Source organism: Barbus barbus (assembly GCF_936440315.1).
Source record: "Barbus barbus genome assembly, chromosome: 12".
NCBI classification, from domain to species: Eukaryota; Metazoa; Chordata; class Actinopteri; order Cypriniformes; family Cyprinidae; genus Barbus; species Barbus barbus.
The window spans coordinates 31,376,282-31,397,681 of NC_136740.1; the positions used below are offsets into that span (position 1 = coordinate 31,376,282).

At 35.4% G+C, this 21,400-nt stretch overlaps 3 protein-coding genes across 5 annotated transcripts in view; 2 read left to right on the forward strand and 1 right to left on the reverse strand.

The window, feature by feature from the left end:
- Window positions 1-21,400, forward strand: part of ifnlr1 (interferon lambda receptor 1) — a 676,379-nt gene that overhangs the window by 274,450 nt on the left and 380,529 nt on the right. The window lies entirely within an intron of this gene.
- On the reverse strand, window positions 133-12,516 carry LOC306878180 (bromodomain-containing protein 9-like). 2 transcript variants are annotated; one of them, XM_079430363.1, is made up of 17 exons: window positions 12,356-12,516; window positions 11,247-11,467; window positions 10,498-10,587; window positions 10,273-10,408; window positions 9,428-9,485; window positions 7,841-7,985; window positions 7,617-7,727; window positions 5,648-5,769; window positions 5,435-5,567; window positions 4,137-4,209; window positions 3,243-3,338; window positions 2,931-3,063; window positions 2,727-2,838; window positions 2,109-2,159; window positions 1,926-2,022; window positions 1,657-1,827; window positions 133-342 (listed from the first exon to the last, which is right to left on the reverse strand). In XM_079430363.1, exons 1-17 carry the CDS (start codon window positions 12,405-12,407, stop codon window positions 242-244), a joined length of 1,902 nt encoding a protein of 633 aa, XP_079286489.1. In that variant the 5' UTR covers window positions 12,408-12,516; the 3' UTR covers window positions 133-241. The 2 variants fall into 2 exon arrangements, with proteins under 2 accessions (XP_079286489.1, XP_079286490.1); XM_079430364.1 differs by having other exon boundaries at window positions 134-342; window positions 5,648-5,766.
- On the forward strand, window positions 12,550-20,378 carry LOC306878200 (pachytene checkpoint protein 2 homolog). 2 transcript variants are annotated; one of them, XM_079430394.1, is made up of 14 exons: window positions 12,550-12,596; window positions 13,691-13,791; window positions 14,448-14,601; window positions 14,754-14,880; window positions 15,806-15,861; window positions 16,335-16,425; window positions 16,529-16,601; window positions 16,683-16,746; window positions 16,827-16,913; window positions 18,476-18,582; window positions 18,888-19,041; window positions 19,128-19,240; window positions 19,319-19,388; window positions 19,948-20,378. In XM_079430394.1, exons 2-14 carry the CDS (start codon window positions 13,709-13,711, stop codon window positions 20,041-20,043), a joined length of 1,275 nt encoding a protein of 424 aa, XP_079286520.1. In that variant the 5' UTR covers window positions 12,550-12,596; window positions 13,691-13,708; the 3' UTR covers window positions 20,044-20,378. The 2 variants fall into 2 exon arrangements, with proteins under 2 accessions (XP_079286520.1, XP_079286521.1); XM_079430395.1 differs by having other exon boundaries at window positions 12,556-12,577.

Genomic DNA, 21,400 nt, shown 5'->3' on the forward strand with positions numbered 1-21,400 from the left:
TGAAGTGCTACTTCCTAAAGTTCACGAGGTAAAAAAAGAGAAGCAAACCTACACATTAATGTGAGTTTAAGGTAAAGCACTGCTGCAGATCAAAGCTGTGGTCAGGGGAAAAAAACGCTTTTAACAACCATATACAAAGGGAATCAGACACAGAGCTTTTATTTAAAAACAAGCACGTGATGCAGTGAATCTGTACAAGCTTACAGTCCTTTAGAACAGCACATAAATACAGCGGGTCACATCAGCTGTTAGCCGTGGATCCAGGCTCTGGAGACTGAAGAAACTCATACGGGTCCTGAACCATCTCTGTCTGATCTCCAACACCCAGATGAGGTGAACTTCCTGATCACAGTGAGCAAACAAACGAGGTTAATATACAGAATATTAAGATCTCTTTTAACCCTATAATGCTACTGTATCATATTTGATACACATGATGACCCCTGGCGTATGAGCAAAACGTCACACGATCTACTGCATGCCGTCTGTTGTCTGATTGATGGAGTTTTTATCCAGCAAAAGCTCTTTTAGTGTACAAACGTCCAGCTTCAGCTGGGGTTTCTCGTGTCTTTTTGCTGTCAAATCTGATTTTTATCAAGTAAACATCAGAATAACTGCAGTAATATTTCCAGATGAACACATACTGGACTGAAGATGGATGGAGAATCAGCTTTACTTGATTCCCCATCAATCATTTTCTAGAAAAATCAGCGCGTCTCAAATCTGATCATCAGGATCTTTTGAGGAGCGTTTGTTTCCAGAAGCTGTACTTTCTCTGTTCCTCAGCGGAGGAATGATCTTCACAAGCCTCCAAAACATCTCACATCTTCTGAGGAGTGTTTATTTCTTCATCTCTCGATCAGCATTGCATTGCATTATATGTTTGGATCATTTCAATCTCATCTTACTCATATTATTGGTGATATTGAGTGACAACTGATATTTATATAATTTTATGCCAATATCTGCTGTACTGTTATAAAGAGCTCAATGATTTACATTACAAGCATCCGAATTTCATCATATAAATATCAGCATCTGCAGCAAATTGCATATTTTTTCTTATTATTTCAAATTTTAATTGAGCTGTTTTTTCGTCTCTATTCTCATATATGAGCCATAAAAGCCTGATGGATCAAATATGATACTCAACAAAAGTACATGCATGCAAACATTTAGGATTTAAAAAAAACATATTTTGTCTAAAAGTTGAATGAACTGTTCCATAAAAAAAAAAAAAAGATTTTTCTGAATATTTCATTGAACTGACTTTTTTGGTCTTGTCAGGTTTTGCACAAAATTACCACACAAAATAAAGAAATTAATTAATTAATTAATGCCTGTGATGCATAAATTCTAAATATGACTCATATTTTTGCTCAGTTTGGGCCTCTGAATGAAATGAAACTGTTCTTTTGCCTGATGGATCAAATATGATACTCAAAAAAAAAAAAAAAAAACATGCAAACTTTTGGAATAAAAAAAAAAAAAAACGGTTCCATTTAAAAAAAAAAAAAAAAGAAAAAAAAAAAATTTCAGATTATTATTTCATACAACTGACTTTTTGCTTTTTGGTCTTGTCAGGTCTTGCACAAAATTATCACCTCCCAAAAAATGAATGGCTGTGATGCATAAATTCTAAATATGACTCAGTACCTAAGTGGTGCTGATCCCGCTCTGAAGTGTTTGACAGAGACGAGAGATTGGAGGACGGTCGGGAGCAGACTCTGTCCACCGCTGCGTCCTGGAACTCCTGCAGGAGTTTGGCTGCATCGTCAAAGTGCTGATGACCATCTTCATGCTCCGGCTCCTTCTTCACACATTTACCTGCAGATCAGATAGATGATCAGCTAGAGCATCAGTAAACCAAACACAAGCAAAGCCCTGCACAGCCAGGAAGTTCTGATGTGTGATATATGACTCACCTAATGTGTTGAGCATATCTAGAGACACGTCTGGGTAGCTCTTCATGGACATGAAATCCAGCACTGAACCAGATTCCATGCCACTTCCATCTGTTCCCTGCAGAAACACAGAGAAAATGTCATCAAATGGCACTTTAAGAGGTTTGAAACTTACCTCTTAAAGATAATAGATAGAATTCTTACCGGCATGTCACATAAACTAGACTTAGTGTCATCAATCGGCAAGTTTCTTTTCTGAAATAAAAAAACACTTATTATATATTCATTTACAGTATATCATATTTCACACTGCTGTTTAAAAGTTTGGAGTCGGTAAGATTTTTTAATGTTTTGAAAGAAGTCTCTTCTGCTCAAGGCGGCATTTATTTGATCAAAAATACAGTAAAATTGTGAAATATTATTTCCAGCATCATTACTCCAGTCTTCAGTGTCACATGATCTTCAGAAATCATTCAAATATACTGATTTACTGCTCAACAAACATTTCTGATTATTATCAATGTTTAAAACAGTTGTGCTGCTGAATATTTTTAGGTAAAACGTGACATTTTATTTTTCAGGATTCACAGATGAATAGAAAGTTCAACAGAGCAGCATTTATTTGAAATAGAAAACTTTTGTAACATTATAAATGTCTTTACTGTCACTTTTGATCAGTTTAATGAATCCTTGCAGAATAAAAATAGAAATTTCTTCCAAAAACAAAGTGTTGCTGATAGTCAATGATCACAAAACCGTAAGAATGTTAAAAAACCATAAAAAGTAGCAGGTCAAAAGAGACATTTTTGTTTATTTTAATACCTGTCGGATTTGGATGATGGCTTTCGAATGATCGCCAACCGTCATTTTATTTAGCAAATCATCCACAAGCCTTTTGGTAAAACTCCCACAACCCTTGACAAACTCCTGCAGACTGAAGCACACGCACACACAGAAAATCCCATCAAACAACAGAGTCCAATGCAACAGTGTTATAATACTGATACACGGGTCTGATCTAAACACCTGAGAGCGCACTGGACCCCGGTCTCGTCTCCATAAGCCGAGTACAGCATGTCCATCTCCTCTGGAAGCAGGTCAGGATAGACAGAGTTGTTCTGAAGGGTCTGAGTGTTGTACGTGCTGCTCAAGAACGTCACTGAAACAAAACAACAGGACAAATTCGTTGCAGAAAATGTCTTTGCACTGGCAGTCACATGCAAAAAAAAAGAGATTTCTGATAATACTTCATGATTTAATTACTGACTCTTCTAGCATTTTAGAGACAATAATGTGATTCACAACCCTACAAATAACATAAATGTTTGAAAATGTTACCTTTGTGTCTCCTGTCGTCTTTAAAACCCAGCGACGTCAGTCCAGGTATGAGCTTATTTGTCAAAGTGCTCAAATCTATAGGATGAGTCTCTTCCTCTGTAAACAATAATCAATAGGCCTTTATGCTTCAGACACATGATACTATTGCTCTGCATAAACTTTCTACAACAAAGTCAGCAAACTTTCTGACTTAAAGTGACATTTTTAAGCCCATTGTATCTTTTTTTTTTTATTTTTATAAAAATGATGTTCAAATGGGAGTTTCAAATCTGATCATCAGGCTTTTGAGGAAAGTTTATTTGTTCATCTCTCAATCATCATTGGATTGCATTGCATTATGTGTTTGGATCATTTAAATATCCTCTAACACATCATTGGAGATACAGTGACGACTGATAATTATATCATTTTTTTATAAGTATCTGCTATACTGTTATAAAGATCTAATTGATTCACATTACAAGCATCACAATTTCATCTTTTTGTCCATATAAACATTATTTGGACCAATTTTTTGCTTAGTTTTGGCTTTTTATTAAATTTGTTTTAATAAAACTGAGCTGTTTTTCCTCTGTATTGTCACTATATCATACTATATGAGCCATAAAAGCCTGATGGATCAAATATGATACTCAACAAAAAACACACATACAAACTTATATATATATATATATATAAAAGAAAAGGTTTTCTGACAATTATTTCATATTTCAGAGTCAAACTTTACAGGGTTAATTTTCTAAACACTGTGCATAAACACAATTATGCACAATTTTTACCACCTCGTTGTTTACTGGTTCAGCTATTTTTTTTTACACACATATACATTATATATATATATATATACAGTCCGCTATTAAAGTAGTAGACATTCAAACAAAGTGATGCTCATACCATCTGCTTCAGGATCTTGATTTACAACAGTGTAGATGAGGGAACCTTCAGAGTCCTTTTTAAGGTACCCAATCTACATGCAAAATAAAACAAATGTTCTGGTTAGGGGTAATAAACTATGGTAATATTGCAATAAACATTGTTTCTACAATCAGTTTACCACATTACACAACTCTTGATGTGGTTGAGGGAACAACATATACTACAGACCAGACAGAATCAGCTGATTGCTTATTTAATTTAAATTTAATATTATCTTATTAAAAGCTGAAAACATTAGGAAATTACATAAATTATTCATTTTAATCCTCAGTTTGACCCACACTCGATAAATTCCGTGATATTTCTGACAATGGGAATCCTAAAAAGGTTAGATGTTCCTGCTTCCATTCATGAACAAAACATGCTCTTTGGAATGTCTTTGAATCATGTTGACTTTCATCCTGATCACATAATTTGTAATGAAAAGTGTTGTATTTAAATAAACAAAAGCACACACACAAAAAAGCTTTTTCACTAGTGGTCTCAGATGTTAATTTAAGTCAAGCTCATTTTGAACATAAAAATCTGAGAGTCGAATGGACCTGAGGAACTTTTATTTATTTAACACACAACAGGAGTTCATCTTTTCATATTTAATATATTTTATGGTATCTGACAAACCACAATAGATGTTTTCTGCTTGTACATGTCTTTTTTGACTTTTTTGTGTAGTGTAGATTTTTTATGGATGCATATGGGTAGCAATATTCATTTGGAGTATGCAAAATGGCAATGCAATATGTAAAATGGCAATATATTGCTATATTTAAATTTATATAATAGCAAATGTAAATTTTCATTTTGGCATGTTCTGCAAGATTCCCCTTTCTGTCAAACATATTTTATTGGACTGTCCAGCTTTTAATAAATGCAGAAAACTCTATTATGAAGTGAACTCACTTAAAGAGTTATTTAGTATATCAAAAAACTCACAAATCCAAGGCATTCGAGTAGTGTGAAAAAATCAAAAAGCCTTTATTCACATGACTCCAGAATCCAAAAACAACACATTTGGATTTTTTCACAACAACTCGCTTTCATCAGGGTGTCAATTTACAAACACACAGAGTTCATTGCCGTTTTAACATATTGCATTGCCATTTTGCATGTTACATTTCAAAATTAATATTGCTACCGTTATGCTTTCATAATTTTTGGCAAATTGCATGACCCGCAACTCAAAAGTTGTACCCCGCTTTTCAACACGTGTAAGACTTTGTGAGTGTAAGACACATGAGGTTATAGCTCGGCTGCACCTTAGAGTTTGGCATGAAGCGGTTGATTCGATCTCGCGCTTCATCCGCGGCGTGCTCCACCAGCGCCAACACATGCTCCTCCGCCGTGCTGTCCGTCACACTGCAGGCGTTGCCCTCCAGCTCATACAGATCACTAGATCAGCAACACATCTGCTCAATCACACACTCACAAACACCAGAAACATGCAAAAGCACTGCAGATCATCGCTTTACCTGATGATAGGCTCTTTTACAGGCTGCTTTTTGGACTTTTTGGGGTACTCCGTGTGGCTGGGCAGGATCTCCGTCACCGGTTCCTCAGGCGTGATGTCGTCATCTCCCAAAATGGCAGCCTGCTGAGAGAAATCCATGTCCTGCATAAACGACATGCTGCGCTTCAAAGCTAACAGCCGCTCCTGTGAACAGAGCACAAATAGAGCAACACAGCACCCATTTACTCCTCCTGCGGGAGCTCTTAGGTTTGCCATGAGGATGGGAGACGCGGGACACCCAACACGGGATGGACTGAAATTAAGAAAGTGATTGGATGGTGGAAATACTCGTCTCTGAATTCACAGAGCACTCGAGAACAATTGGTCATGCCACATCTCACTACTGCAATAAAATAACAGCAAGGGGATTAAAGTCTGGGATTTTTAGGATTTTGGTCAATTATTAAATTAGGAAGAAATTAATTTTGCTTTACTATTTCTAGGTCACAAAGAACAAAATTGATACAATTATGTATCATCTTAAATTATATTTTAATGTACAGAATATAATATTTTTTGCAAATACATAGGATATAATATACTGTATTTTATATTCAATAATAATTTTAATATATTTAATAGACTAATAATTTTAATATATTTAATGGGGAAGTCGTGGCCTAATGGTTAGAGAGTCGGACTCGTAATCGAAAGGTTGCGGGTTCGAGTCCCCGGCCGGCAGGGATTGTAGGTGGGGGGGAGGGAATGTCCAGCGCTCTCTCCACCCTCAATACCACGACTGAGGTGCCCTTGAGCAAGGCACCGAACCCCCAACTGCTCCCCGGGCGCCGCAGCATGGCTGCCCACTGCTCCGGGTGTGTGTTCACGGTGTGTGTGTGTGCATTTGTTCACTACTCACTGCTGTGTGTGTGCACTTGGATGGGTTAAACGCAGAGCACCAATTTCGAGTATGGGTCACCATACTTGACAATACGTCACGACTTTACTTTACTTTTACTTTACTTTTCCACCATTTTTTTTTATTTTTAAATAAATGTTCATTAAAATATTTTTTTTAATTAATTTTGTCTATGAAAGTTCCAGGCTTTGCAATCACAACTTTAAAATTCCCTAATATTTCAAATGGTGGAAATCCTGAAAAAGTCAGCTTCCATTTATGAACAAAAAATGCTCTTTGTAATGTTCCCCCAAATCATATTGACTATTATCCTGGTCATATAATTTGTAATGAAAAATATTGTATTTAATTTAAAAGCACACAAAAGAAGCATTTTTAATAGTTTCATTGTTTCTGTATATATTTTGAATCAGATTTTATTTTTATATTTTCTGTTTTAACTTTAATTTTAGTAAAAGTTTAGTAATTTTGTTGTGTTTTTGTCATTGCTATTATTATTTTATTTTATTTATTAGCTTTAGTTTGAGTTATTTTAGTACTTCAAGTTAAACGAAATTGAGAAATGCTGCATTGTAGGGCTGTGCAATTAAATCGAATTCAATTATCATGCACATCTAGTCAGTACAACCGGTTTCTTGATTAGTAGTTAATCGCCATCACCTGCTTTCAAATGGAGCGGGAATTACTACACAGAGCCGTAGTTCACCGACAAGCTAGGCAATTTCGTGTTCATAATCGAAGGCGATTCGTCTTGTCGGTGAACTACGGCTCTGTGTGCGCATGATAATCGAATTCGATTAATTGCACAGCCCCACTGCATTGGTAGCTAGCTGAAATAAAATACATTTATTTTATTTCAACTAACAAAAAACATTTTTGTATGCTTTTAGTTTTAGTTAACTATAATAACCCTGTACCCCACTGCATATAAATCACACTGAGTTTTACCCAAGTATTTAGATTACTATAACCACACGCATCCGAATCGAATGGGAATGATGGCATGGATGAACTGGATGATGAACAACAAAGGCAGAAAATAACCAAAACCAAACTCCATTAAAAATGTTACTTTGCTCATCATTTTGAATCCTGTGTGGAGAAGTTTCTTGGCGGCCTTGTAGTAAACGGTCTCCGGTCGGTTATAAACCATGGCGTTGTCACACATCAGCTTGAAGTCTGCCTGGAGAGTCACACATCAGATCCAAATCAGTTCTGATTTTATAGTTAAAAGTCTTTTTAGTAAAGCCTAAAATGAAGACAAATAAAGATCAAAAGAACAGGACACTTGCGTACCTTGAATTCTGTGATCGTTTTGTATTCGTTTGCATCGATTTTGTCCTTCATTGTGCTAAAGTCCATGGGATGTTTGATTATCATGGAGTATCCTGGTGCAATGGCATCTGTCACCGGGAAGGCGAAGAATCCGTGTGGATCTTTCCTGTTGAGACAGAAACACTGTCCTTATATAATGCAGATTCACTGAACAAAATTATAAAGGCAACACTTTTGTTTTTGCCCCCATTTTTCATGAGCTGAACTCAAAGATCTAAGTACACAAAAGGCCTATTTCTCTCAAATATTGTTCACAAATTTGTCTAAATCTGTGTTAGTGAGCACTTCTCCTTTGCCGAGATAATCCATCCACCTCACAGGTGTGGCATATCAAGATGCTGATTAGACAGCATGATTATTGCACAGGTGTGCCTTAGGCTGGCCACAATAAAAGGTCACTCTAAAATGTGTAGTTTTATCACACAGGACAATGCCACAGATGTGGTAAGTTTTGAGGGAGCGTGCAATTGGCATGCTGACTGCAGGAATGTCCACCAGAGCTGTTGACCGTGAATTGAATGTTCGTTTCTCTACCATAAGCCGTCTCCAAAGGCATTTCAGAGAATTTGGCAGTAAATCCACTCGGCCTCACAACCGCAGACCATTCGATGGCGTCTGGCACTTTGGAGAGGTGTTCTCTTCACGGATGAATCCCGGTTTTCACTGTACAGGGCAGATGGCAGACAGCGTGTATGGCGTCGTGTGGGTGAGCGGTTTGCTGATGTCAACGTTGTGGATCGAGTGGCCCATGGTGGCGGTGGAGTTATGGTATGGGCAGGCGTATGTTATGGACAACGAAGACAGGTGCATTTTATTGATGGCATTTTGAATGCACAGAGATACCGTGACGAGATCCTGAGGCCCATTGTTGTGCCATTCATCCACGACCATCACCTCATGTTGCAGCATGATAATGCACAGCCCCATGTTGCAAGGATCTGTACACAATTCCTGGAAGCTGAAAACATCCCAGTTCTTGCATGGCCAGCATAGTCACTGGACATGTCACCCATTGAGCATGTTTGGGATGCTCTGAATCGGAGTATATGACAGCATGTTCCAGTTCCTGCCAATATCCAGCAACTTCGCACAGCCATTGAAGAGGAGTGGACAACCTGATCAACTATGCAAAGGAGATGTGTTGCACTGCGTGAGGAAAATGGTGGTCACACCAGATACAGACTGGTTTTCGGACCCCCCCCCCCCAATACAGTAAAACTGCACATTTTAGAGTGGCCTTTTATTGTGGCCAGCCTAAGGCACACCTGTGCAATAATCATGCTGTCTAATCAGCATCTTGATATGCCACACCTGTGAGGTGGATGGATTATCTCGGCAAAGGAGAAGTGCTCACTAACACAGATTTAGACAGATTTGTGAACAATATTTGAGAGAAATAGGCCTTTTGTGTACATAGAAAAAGTCTTAGATCTTTGAGTTCAGCTCATGAAAAATGGGGGCAAAAACAAAAGTGTTGCATTTATAATTTTGTTCAGTGTATGAGGAAAGATTAGAATTATAATGCCATCTGCTTTTTCAGAGGCTCACCTCTGAAGCAAACGCAAGAAATGCTCCAAGAGCTGCTGGCGAGGGGTACATTCATTTTCTAGGAAAAAAACAAAAAGATAAACATAAAAAAAAAAGAAAAAAAACTTGTAAGTCATTTAAGGAATTGGAAACTGCTGAAAGAGTAGATTTTACAACACCTTGTTCAAAATGGAGCCAAAAAATACTTCTTTTTTAACTAAATATATGCTTTAATGATTTGAATTTTATTTTCAATATCTCTTTTCGTGGTAACTACAATAGGGTTTTATTTTTTATTTATTAGTTCACTGCATTCGTTAAAATAATGGAAAATCTTTCTAAAGCATTTATCGATCTTAGCTCATTTTCAGTTTGACATTTACTAGTACATTATTAAAATCAAACATCTGTTAATGTTATTTAATGTAACAGTCGTGTTTTAATAACTGTATTTAATGGTAACAAAGATAATAAATACTGTAAGCACTTGTAAGTTAATGCATTAATTAACATGAACTAACTGGACCTTATTGTAAAGTGATACCTATTAATTTGAATTTAAGTAAGTGAAAGCTGGTGTGATCATAACTCAATATTCATAATTTAACGATTTAAATTTCCATTTGTTAACATTAGTTAATTGCATTAGTTAGCATGAATTAATAATGAAAAATTATTCTAAAGCATTTATAAATCTCAGTTAATGATTACATTTATTAATACATTATTAAAATTAAACATTGTATCTGTTAATATAAATGTACATGAACTAACAATGAACAGTTGATTTTTATTAGCTAATGTTAACTAATAGGCCCTTATTGTAAAGTGTTATCATTTTCATAAGGTTTGGTATATAGTTGTACCTTGTTGAGTTCGACAGGCTCGTACGGGCCGATCCGCCTGCTGCTCCACTTCTACTTTCACTCCAGGATGAAATTCATCTGCTTCTGATTCCGATTCGAATTTGTCCCGCTTCCGCTTCTTCTCCTCTGGAACCACCTGAGGCACAACGTTCCTTTAGCAACAGCACTCAACTAACTAAGTATCCTCTGGATCATCATCATAACGCAGGCTTTCGATAGCTTTACCTCCACAGGCTTCGGCAGAGTGAACGGCTCCACTGGTGCACTGGCAGCGTTTTCTGACTGCTCTCTCACACGCTTTTTCTTTTTCTCCTCCTGGATCAAATACATACAGCTTTTGTAAGATGAAAGGTAAGTAACTAGATTTAAAAAAATATATATATATATATAAATAAAAAGTGAGTGGTTTTTGCCTTTGCAATCCAGTGTTATTTTAGTATAATTGAGATATTATTATAAAAAAATTAATACTTTTAATAGTTTTTTATTTTTGCATTTTCAATTTAATTTGTTAAAGTTTTAGTAATTTTGCCTTTTTTATATATATTTTTATTTCAATTTTAGTTATTTTAGTGCATTAAATTAAACTAAATTGACAAAGATAAATGTTGTTTTGGCAAGTTTTATTTATATTTCAATTTTATTTGAGTTATTGTTGAAGTTTATTTAAAGTAACAAAAAAATTTTTTTATGGCTTTAGTTTTAGTTAACTATTACATCCCTGGTGGAACCACCGTTAAATATTATTATAGTTTTATTAATAGTTTGAATCAGTATTTGTTTTCAGATTTTCCATTTTCAATATAATATTTGTTAAAGTTTTAGCAATTTTGTTGTGTGCTTTTTAAATGTCTATATAGTTTGTATATAGTATGCATCTTGAATATTCTCATACTGTGCACAATATGGACAACACAATTTGAGGAGTCATTCATGTCTAAATATGAGTGTTTAAGAGTCGATCTCTCACTCACCTTCCTCCTCCTCCTCTCCTCATCATCTGCATACTTGTCCTTCTCCTTCTCCGATTTCTTCTTCTTCTTTTTTTTCTTCTCTTTGTGCCGCTCCCACTCGTGGTCAGAGCGGTCGTCATAGTAACTGGAGTCGTGTCCGGATCCGGAGAGCTCGGTCACTTCACTTCCGCCCACCTTGAGCACCAGCTTCAGGGGTTTATCCAGGGGTTTGTCCTCGTAGTCTGAAAATCGACACACAAAGCCATCAAGAGTCAGTTCGAAATTGAAGATTTTTTAGGTACATGAACAGATTTAATGACATTATTCTGCTGTTCTGGAGGAAATGTGCTCTGATGTCACTTCTAGTAATAGACTACAAGGAGCATCACAAGATCAAACCCACTATCTAGTGTAAATACAACAAGATACCCCCTGATAGTCCTGTTAAACTAACTAGAGCAATAAAAACCCTCCAGAGGTGTGTATTTCCTTTACAATAATCATTTAGACCAGGGCTTTTCAAAATAGGGTACGGGGATAGGGTAACAAATGTAAAATAAATAATAATAATAATAATAATAAACTAAGTAAATAAATAAAAATATAACAAATGAATAATTTATTTAATTAAAAAAATATTATAAACTAACTAAATAAAACATTTTATTTAAATAATAAATAAACTAAAATTATTTTAACTAAATAAATAATAGACCTAAGACTAAAACTAAATAATAATAATAATAAAAAAACATTTACAAAGACCTTTTAGCAAAATAACAAATAAATTAATAATAGAAAACGTATTAAAGTAAATAAATGCTACATTTAACAGTACAGCACATAGAGTAAATAAAACTAAACGTAGTAATATTCTACACATCTATAATAATATAAATAGTGTCTTTAAACACACAAATATTGTAGGATGGAGGTCCTTAGAATCTAAAAATTGATTTAGAGAACGCCCAAAAGAAATAACCATAAATCCAAACGTATTATTTGTGTGTTTTTGTATGAATAAAAACAGATATATCATGTATTTATAGACTATTTGGAATAATAGACAGACTTGCAGAACACTTAGAATGAATTAAAGCGATTTTCATGCATATTTAACGTTATTTTACCTCCTTCAACCTTTCTCCACTCGGGTCTGTGTTTCTTGTGCTTCTTGCCCATTTCTGCCTTTATTTATGTGAAAAAAATCAGGTTTAATCTTGTAGAATTCGCGTATTTCTGTCCCGCTGGTACTCTTCGACACAACAGCGACAACAACATTAGCAGATCCGGCTAACTTCCGGTTTCAGGCGGTGTCATTTCCGGGGCAGGCGGACGTCAGCGCGAGCGCGGTAAGTTCGAGTTTGTGAGGTGAGTGTGTTTACTTCTACTGTGCGTTCTTCATTTACTTTATATGTTAATAAACATGACAGCTAACAAAATAAACATCAGTAGACCCAAGAAATCAGAAAACTATTTTTCCGTTCGTTATTTGAGTCGCGAGATCCTGCGTGATAGGACAGTAATCAAGGCTTAGTGTGCTCCCTAATTAGACACCATAAAGAATACAATGCCACAGTGTTATTGTTACAGTGGGGTTAAATATAGCTTGCTAATTAATTAGCTTTTTGCGACGTTTGCTAGTTTCTGCGAGGTTACCAAAGCGTTTATTTATAAACGTGACCCTGGACCACAACAAAACCAGTCATACGGGTCTTTTTTAGATTTATACATTAAATGAAAGCTAATAAATAATCTTTCCATTGATGTATGGTTTGTTATGAGAGGACAATATTTGTCTGAGATACAACTATTTGAAAATCTGGAATCTGAGGGAGCAAAAAAAATCAAAATATTGAGAAAATCTCCTTTAAAGTTGTTCAAATGAAGTTCTTAACAATGCATATTACTAAACAAAAATTAAGTTTTTATATATTTACTGTAGGAAATTTACAAAATATCTTCATGGAACATGATCTTAATATCCTAATGATTTTTGGCATAAAAGAAAAATGTATAATTTTGACCCATGTATTGTTGGCTATTGCTACAAATATACCTGTGTTACTCATGACTGCAGTCATAAGTAACACAGTGGGTTTGATTTTTTTTTTTTAATTAAAAATATTAATTAAAATTCTTCTCAAATTTCCAGCTTTTACAGTTGTGCTGTAAAAATTATTTTTCAAAAGCTATAAATAAAACAAAGATTGTTTTATTTCAAAAATTCTAATTTTTCTTCGTAATTGTCAATTTTACTAGCAATTTCTGAGTGAAACTTATTTGTACACCATTTTTGTTTATGACCATTTAAAGATCCTCAATTAATGTAATATACCCCAGAGACTTAAGACTGGTTTTGTGCTCCAGGGACACAAATGTGATATTGTTTATGTCACCTGGTTACATCACATTTATTGGCATTGTGTAGCTTGTTCTTTGTTGTCAGATTGTGTGTTTTTCAGTCTACAGCAGTTTCAGTAATGGACATTTCTGACCATAACATGACTGATGTCTGCGTCGCCCGCCCTGATGTGCACATAGAAGTTCATGTTAAATCTCAGAGGTAAATCATGATTTAATGAACTCTATATTATGGGATGAATAGACACTGATTTAGTTTCACAATCATGCCTAAAGAAATTTAACTTTTGTCCAGCTACATTAAATTGATTAAAAGTCGACAGAAGAGATATATATATATATATATAATGTTAGAGAAGATTTCTATTTCAAATAAATACTGTTCTGTGAATCTTGAAAAATAAAATGCATCACGGTTTCCATAAAAATATTCGTCAGCACAACATTGATAATGTGACACTGAAGTAATGAAGCTGAAAATACAGCTTTGATCACAGAAATAAATTACATTTTAACAGATATTCACATAGAAAACATTTATTTTAAATTGTAATAATGCTTCACATTTTTACTGTATTTTTGATCAAATAAATGCAGCCTTGGTGAGCAAAAAAAAAACATTTAACCCCTAGTGTATATCAAAATGTAATAACTCTCTGAAACACCTTTTCTTTTATGTTGATGTCACAAACCCCTGTTATTTTTGCAGACACTTCCCTCATCCAGTTGTTTCTCACCCTACTTTTTTCCCTCATTGAATTTCCTTTTCACTTTTCTGAAGTGAAATGAGCTGTCAACACCGTTTCTAATGTATGTACTTACCTGCATGTTTTAAAGGGTATGAATTTGTGTTTGCAGCACAGCTAAGAGGTCTGAGGTGAGGACGCATGTGTTGTCACTGCTGGATCGACACAGCACTGTTTTAGGCTCCTACAGATGGACGGAGTTTGATGATGAATTTCTAACCAAAAATGTGGAGTCGGTCGCTGTAGCGGATTTAACTGGTCCAAAAGTAATTACAGATTTTTGTTGTCTGTGAACATTGTGCTTTATATTTCATATTCTGAATTTTGGAATGTCTAATGCATCTGTTTTGAGGAGTTTTTACATGTTATGTTTTTAGTCTGAGGTTTCTGGGTGTGATATTTCTTTTATATCCTACAGCTTGTGGATCTGAAGGTTCACAACCTTTGCATCTATATTTTCTCTCTGAATGATGAGAGTCCGAGCATGCTTACTCTGGAAGAGGAGGAGGAGCTTTCTGCTGCCAATCATTGGCTCCTCCCAGCAGGTGATTACGCATGACACGCCCCTTTTAAAGCAAATCACATTCACCGATTCCTTTAATGGAATTATTCACCCAGAAATGAGAATTCTGTGATTATTTACTCGTTCCAAACCTGTATGCTGCTATTCTGTCTGTAATATAATGCAAATAGATGTTTTTAACACTTGGAATATTGTGCATGGTCTACTGTTATGTTTTTTGTCCTTTTTAGAGCTTGGCAGTTTAAATCTACATCATTTCAAATAGAATAGAATTGAATAGAAAATAGCAGCTTAAACATTCTACCTAATATGTTATTATCTGTTTCACTGAAAAAAAAGATGAACACGATAAAAACAATAATAACAAGGTTTGGAGTGACACGGAGGAATAAAATAATAACAACAGAATTTTATTTTTTACATTAGACTAATAAATACCTCAAGTATTAGTCTAATCCGCTTCAATTTAACTATTTCCAGTAGAATTTATCTCCTTAAAATAATCTATGAAAGGTTGCCAAATTTTATAGAATTTTTCTTCTTTCGTTTTTAAAGAGAATCTGGTTTTCTCTAGCTCCAAATGTTTCATTACATCCCTCATTAGGTTTATATATGTAGGAGTAGCTTTCTGTTTCCAGTTTAATAATATTAATCTTCGTGCTAGTAGACTGACAAATGAAACTATGTTTTGATCCGAACTGCTTCTAACGATCTCAAAATTGCCAATACCTAGAACTGCCATCAGGGGATCTGGACCTATAGGCCTTTGCAATATTCTTGAAAATGTCAGAAAAACATTTTTCCAATAGGATGATAATTTTGGGCAGCTCCAAAACATATGAGCCAATGATGCCGGTACCTGCCCACAGCGGTCACATGAAGGGTCTAGTATGGACTCATCTTTAAGACTACATCATCATCATCATCATTTTCTTCATGTCTTCCAGCTGAGTTTCATGGCATTTGGGAAAGCTTGATTTATGAGGACGGCATCAAAACACAAGTAAGACAAGCATATTCACAGTCATCTTGGAATTACTTAAAATTATGTTGCAGAATTATGCTTATGTTGCAGAAATAGGCGGTATAACCAAAATCCTTAACCAAGTATCACAGCAGAGGTCATTTGAAATACATGTTTGAAATATATATGTGGCTCTGGACCACAAAACCAGTCTTAAGGGTCTATTTTTCAGGTAAATTGAGATTCATACATCGCATGAAAGCTGAATAAATAATCTTTCCATTGATGTATGGTTTGTTATGATAGGACAATATTTGGCTGAGATACAACTATTTGAAAATCTGGAATCTGAGGGTGCAAAAAAATCTAAATATTGAGAAAATCTCCTTTAAAGTTGTTCAAATGAAGTTCTTAGCAATGCATATTACTAATCAAAAATGAAGTATATATTCCTGTCTATCTGTTGAAAGTTTGAGCCATAACATGACACCTGTCTTCACTTTTGTCTCCAGCTCTTGGATTATGTTTCGACAACAATTTTCTTCTCTGACAGAAATGTCGACAGCAATTTGATTGCCTGGAATCGTGTTGTGTTACTTCACGGTAAGACAATAAAAGCTTGTTTGAAAGCTCAGCAGTTTCTGTCTTCATTGAACGGCTGCCCATGCCATGTTTATACAGTTGCGTATCTCTCCTAACCCCTCAGGGCCGCCTGGCACAGGGAAGACGTCTCTGTGCAAAGGACTTGCCCAGAAACTCTCCATCAGACTGTCTGGCAGGTGAGACACCTTCATAAAATCAAAAAGGCAGCTGATGAGCGTCCTGTGTCATCATTATTTGTGTGTTTCCACCCTAAACAGGTATGCACACAGCCAGTTTGTGGAGATCAACAGCCACAGTCTCTTCTCCAAGTGGTTTTCAGAGGTACAGCTGGATCTGTCTGCTCTGAAACGCTTTCTCAGATCCGTGTCTGAAACCTCATTAACATCTGACTGCTTTTACAGAGTGGAAAACTGGTCACAAAGATGTTTCAGAAGATTCAGGAGCTCATTGATGATAAAGACGCCCTGGTGTTTGTCCTGATAGATGAGGTTCTCTGTTTTTTTTTTATCCAAAGCGACTTACAAATAAGAAAAAGTAACTAAAAGTTAACACTCTGTAAATACTCTATACACACCCATTTCAGAAAATACAGAAATTAAATAAAATTGACAAATGCATACAACAACAACATTTCAATAGTAAACATATAAAGGATAAAAATAAATAAAATAAAAATAAAAAGCGATACTTATACCCTTTGCCGGTGTCCTAGCCCGGTGGAGTCGCACGGTAGAGTCGATGGTCTTTACACTAAGAGGGCTTCATACGAGGGCTGCCGCGGTATAATAACCTTTTTTATACCTATCTAACAAATCACTGCTACAATTCAGCTGAACCCACTTTCCTATTAATCACTAAAAATGGCCAAGCAAGTGCACACACTGACAAGATACGCCATACAGTATGAGACCAAACGCCATTTCAGCAACTCATGCTGCTGATTTTTTAACATCATTAGTGTTCGCTCATGTCTTTTTATTTTGTTGCATTTGACTCACCCATGCTTAACAAAACCACTTAAACCTGTCTAAGGTGGTTTGTTAGCCAACAAACTGCTTTCTGCTCTTAAATCTGGTCTAGATTGATGGTTTTAGAGGGGTTTTGGGCACATAACAGCTGTTCAGACCGGTCTCCCAAAACCAGCTAGAGATAATCAGACACTTTAGACTGGTTAATAAAAGCTATAAACCACTAGAGCCCTTGCTTTACAGTGATATTACCACAAGCTCATAGCCTCATTAACCCTGGTGAAACATTGTAATTCACATCCTCTAATGAATCATAATTTGGTTATAATTGAATCTGAATGAAAGTTACTTTTTTTTCCATTCTTTAACACGTCTTTAACAAACCATTGGTTATAAAAATTATTTTGTTTAGGGAAAATAATTTGGAAAACGTTGCCTAATTCCAGCTCTGGGTATTTTTTACAAGTTTTCAGAAATTTTTTGTTTAAACAAAATGTATACAAATGAGGCATTATCTCATTAAATATGCACTAATTTGTGCATAAGTTTCCAGAACATATTAGACATGTAAGAATATTTTAGATATCTCGTTTTATCACAATACATCACCATGTTTTTAGAAATAAATAATATATAAATATGCAACATTTCACCACAATTTTATAGACACAGTAAGTGAAATACAAAAAAATATGCATTTGTTATATGAATGAGCTTGGATAACAGCCTAAAATATGCATAATTTTTGTGCCATTCATTGAATGGCTCCATTGTGTCAGAACAACAGAAAAACAATTGACCCAGCGTTGCATTTTTTGTACAATCCGAAACATTTCTGTATGTTCAACATTTTTGTGCATTTTCCCCATCACTAGACATATAGGAAAAAAAAAAAAAATAATAAAAAATATATATATATTGGAATGAAATATTAAATATCAAACGCTTTCTTTATAAATGTATAAATTTGTTTTCCAAACGTGTTAAAAATTGCACCATTTTGTGACTTGAGGAAGCTGTGGCATTTAATGTTTTACCCATATTTAGTGAAATTTAGGTATTTAATAATGTGTGTTTGTCAGGTGGAGAGCCTCACAGCCGCGCGGAGCGCCGCTCAAGCAGGAACAGAGCCGTCTGATGCTATTAGGGTGGTCAATTCAGTGCTGACCCAGCTCGACCAGATCAAACGGTCAGTTTCTCTTCATCTGTTCTGCACCGCTCACTTTCATCTACAAAGGCATGCTTGAAATCAGAATGACTAGCTCTTATTGTGCATGATTCATTGTGGAGGATATTTCAAAAAATGAAGGTTTATTTTTGTAGTCTTTCATCATAATATAATAACCTATTCCACCAATTTTGCCCTTTTCGTCTGATGCCATCTTGCCCTCCTTTTTATGCAAAATGCATGTTGAAATACGTCATAGAATGGAAGTAAAAATGTGCAATGTTTTCCATTCATAATAATACAAACCTTGTGTTTCGATGATTCAGGCACCCAAATGTTGTCATCCTCACTACATCCAACGTCACAGAAAAGATCGATCTGGCCTTTGTGGACCGAGCTGATATAAAGCAGTACATCGGCCCCCCGAGCGCCAGCGCCATATTCAACATCTATCTGTCCTGTCTGGAGGAACTCATGAAGGTGAGCGTGTTTTCAGTTCCTTTAACTATTGAATGTCTCTGTTCTTCTGCTGGACCCCACAGAATAGATCTGAACTTTCCCTGCAGCGTCAGATCATCTACCCCAGACAGCAGCTGCTGAGTTTGGAGGAACTGGGCACCATGAACTTCATGGAGAGCGACGTGACCCGTCTGAGCTTAACCCTGAGGAACCTCGCCCAGTGAGTGTTTGCTTTCAATGCAACTAGTACTGAAAGTCTCAGTGAATAGATGTTCACAAGGAGTCTCTTTCTGCACAGGAGGAGTGTGGGACTCAGTGGAAGAGCCTTGAGGAGAATCCCATTTCTGGCTCATGCGCTCTATGGAAAGGTCTTTGTACAATGTTATGTGATTTTTATTCTCTAACTAAATATGCACAAATTTGCATACATTTTAAGTACAGAAATCTGAACTTAGGATAAAGTCAAGTTCAAAATTCTTCTCATTTTGTTGAGATATTAAGGAGTGCTTATGGAGTGCACTGTATATGTATATAAACACACACATATACATACATATATATGTTTTTAAAAAAAACTAAATCCCACGGCATTTAAAGATATGTATTGGAATTTAAATCTACAGACACTTATAGATAAAGTGTAATAAAATAAATACTTAAATGTGTATTTTGGATGTTTTCTTTCATCTAGTCTGTAATTCCATAATGCTATGGAAGCAAAATAGTCAAAAATCTCAAAAACTGACTAGTGCATGCAGAAGCAGTAGTTTTGCTTGCAGTGTCTTGACTTAATTTGGTGCATTAATATACAATGTGCGTCACAGACCACAGATTTCTTTCATCTGTTTTTGATTTTTTTTACAGCAGAAATTAAATATGCAGTTTAGTCTTTGTTTGTTGTAATCACGTCAACTCTTCTGTCTCCAGTCCTCCACAATGACAGTCGAGGGTTTTCTGAAAGCGATGGAGCGTGCCGTGGACAAACAGAGACAGGAACAGGCGAGTTTGGTCAACTGTGTTTGAGCGACTGACGGTCTGCTGTTGTATTATAACGGTTTCTTCTTGTTTTGTTTGCTAATTCAGCGTTTCTAGTCCGTTTACCAGCTTCATGCTCTGAACATGTTGCTAACGTTGTCCTTGAACAAACCAGTGTTTTATTTCACGTTTGAGTTTAAAACGGCACTTATCTATGAGACTATGAGTCATCTGCTGGGTAACATTAGATATTCATAAGCTGAAGAAGTTGTGGTGTCCAAAATCTGTGTTTGAAATTTGCAGTAGCTGCTATTTGCATATGAAACAAATATTAGTTTTAATGTTCAATTTTTATATATGTATATATTTAATTAAAATGATAGAAAAAAATCACTCCTCCTGCATCTTTTTATTTTTTCTGAATTGGAGCTAAAATGTTTTAGTTTAATCCACTGTAATTTATACATTGCAACCAGTAGGTGTCATAATGGTGCTACTGCAGGAAAAGCATGCATGAAACGCCTCATACTGTAGATATCAGATGCACCATCACTCAGACAGCTATTCTTAGTTATATTAGAAACTGTTTGAAACCGGTTTGTTTGCTAACAGGCTTGATTCACACGGCATTCAGTTTTGATTTGGATTTCAAGTCCAGTCTTTAGGACTGACTGTCCTCATTGTCATCATGCAAGAGGTTTGTACAAATCAGATTTTTTAATGTTTATTGTATTTTGAATTTTTGCTGGCTTTCTGAGCAAAGCCTGCATGTTTTTTTTTTTTTTTGAGTCTTTAAAAGTCTTAATTCGCCCTTCCACAATTTAAAGCCTTAAAAAGGTCCTAAATCATAGCAGAAAGTCTTAAATTCAAAGTCATGGCATTAAATATTACATGCACTGCAAAAAATTAATTCCTCAGCGTTTCTGTTTTCAAATACAAGTATCTAAATATCCTTAAATCAAGATGCATTTACTTGAGATGCAAAATTAAGAAATGAAAACTGAGAAATTGAACAAAACGGAGTGAGTTTATGCTTAAAACAAGAGCTATCAATGGGTATGCAAATGACTTTTCTGTTTGATTAAGTTGATGTTTCTGACTCCATTGGCAGATATTTGTTTTTGTTTTAAACATAACTCACTTCATTTTGATCTATTTCACAGAAAATAAGACGACTTATGTCATATTGCCTTTCAAGTGAATGCATCTTGATTTAAGAATCTTTAGACATTTGCACTGGAAAACAAGACAAAAATACTGCAGGAGAACATTACTTTTTTGCAGTATGATCAGAAGCTACAGTCAAATTTATTTCCATATTCTAGTGTTTGGGAGCAAAGGTATTCAAACCATAAGCTACTTTTTGCAAACATTAATTAAAAAGTAATTGAGATCAGTATGAAGT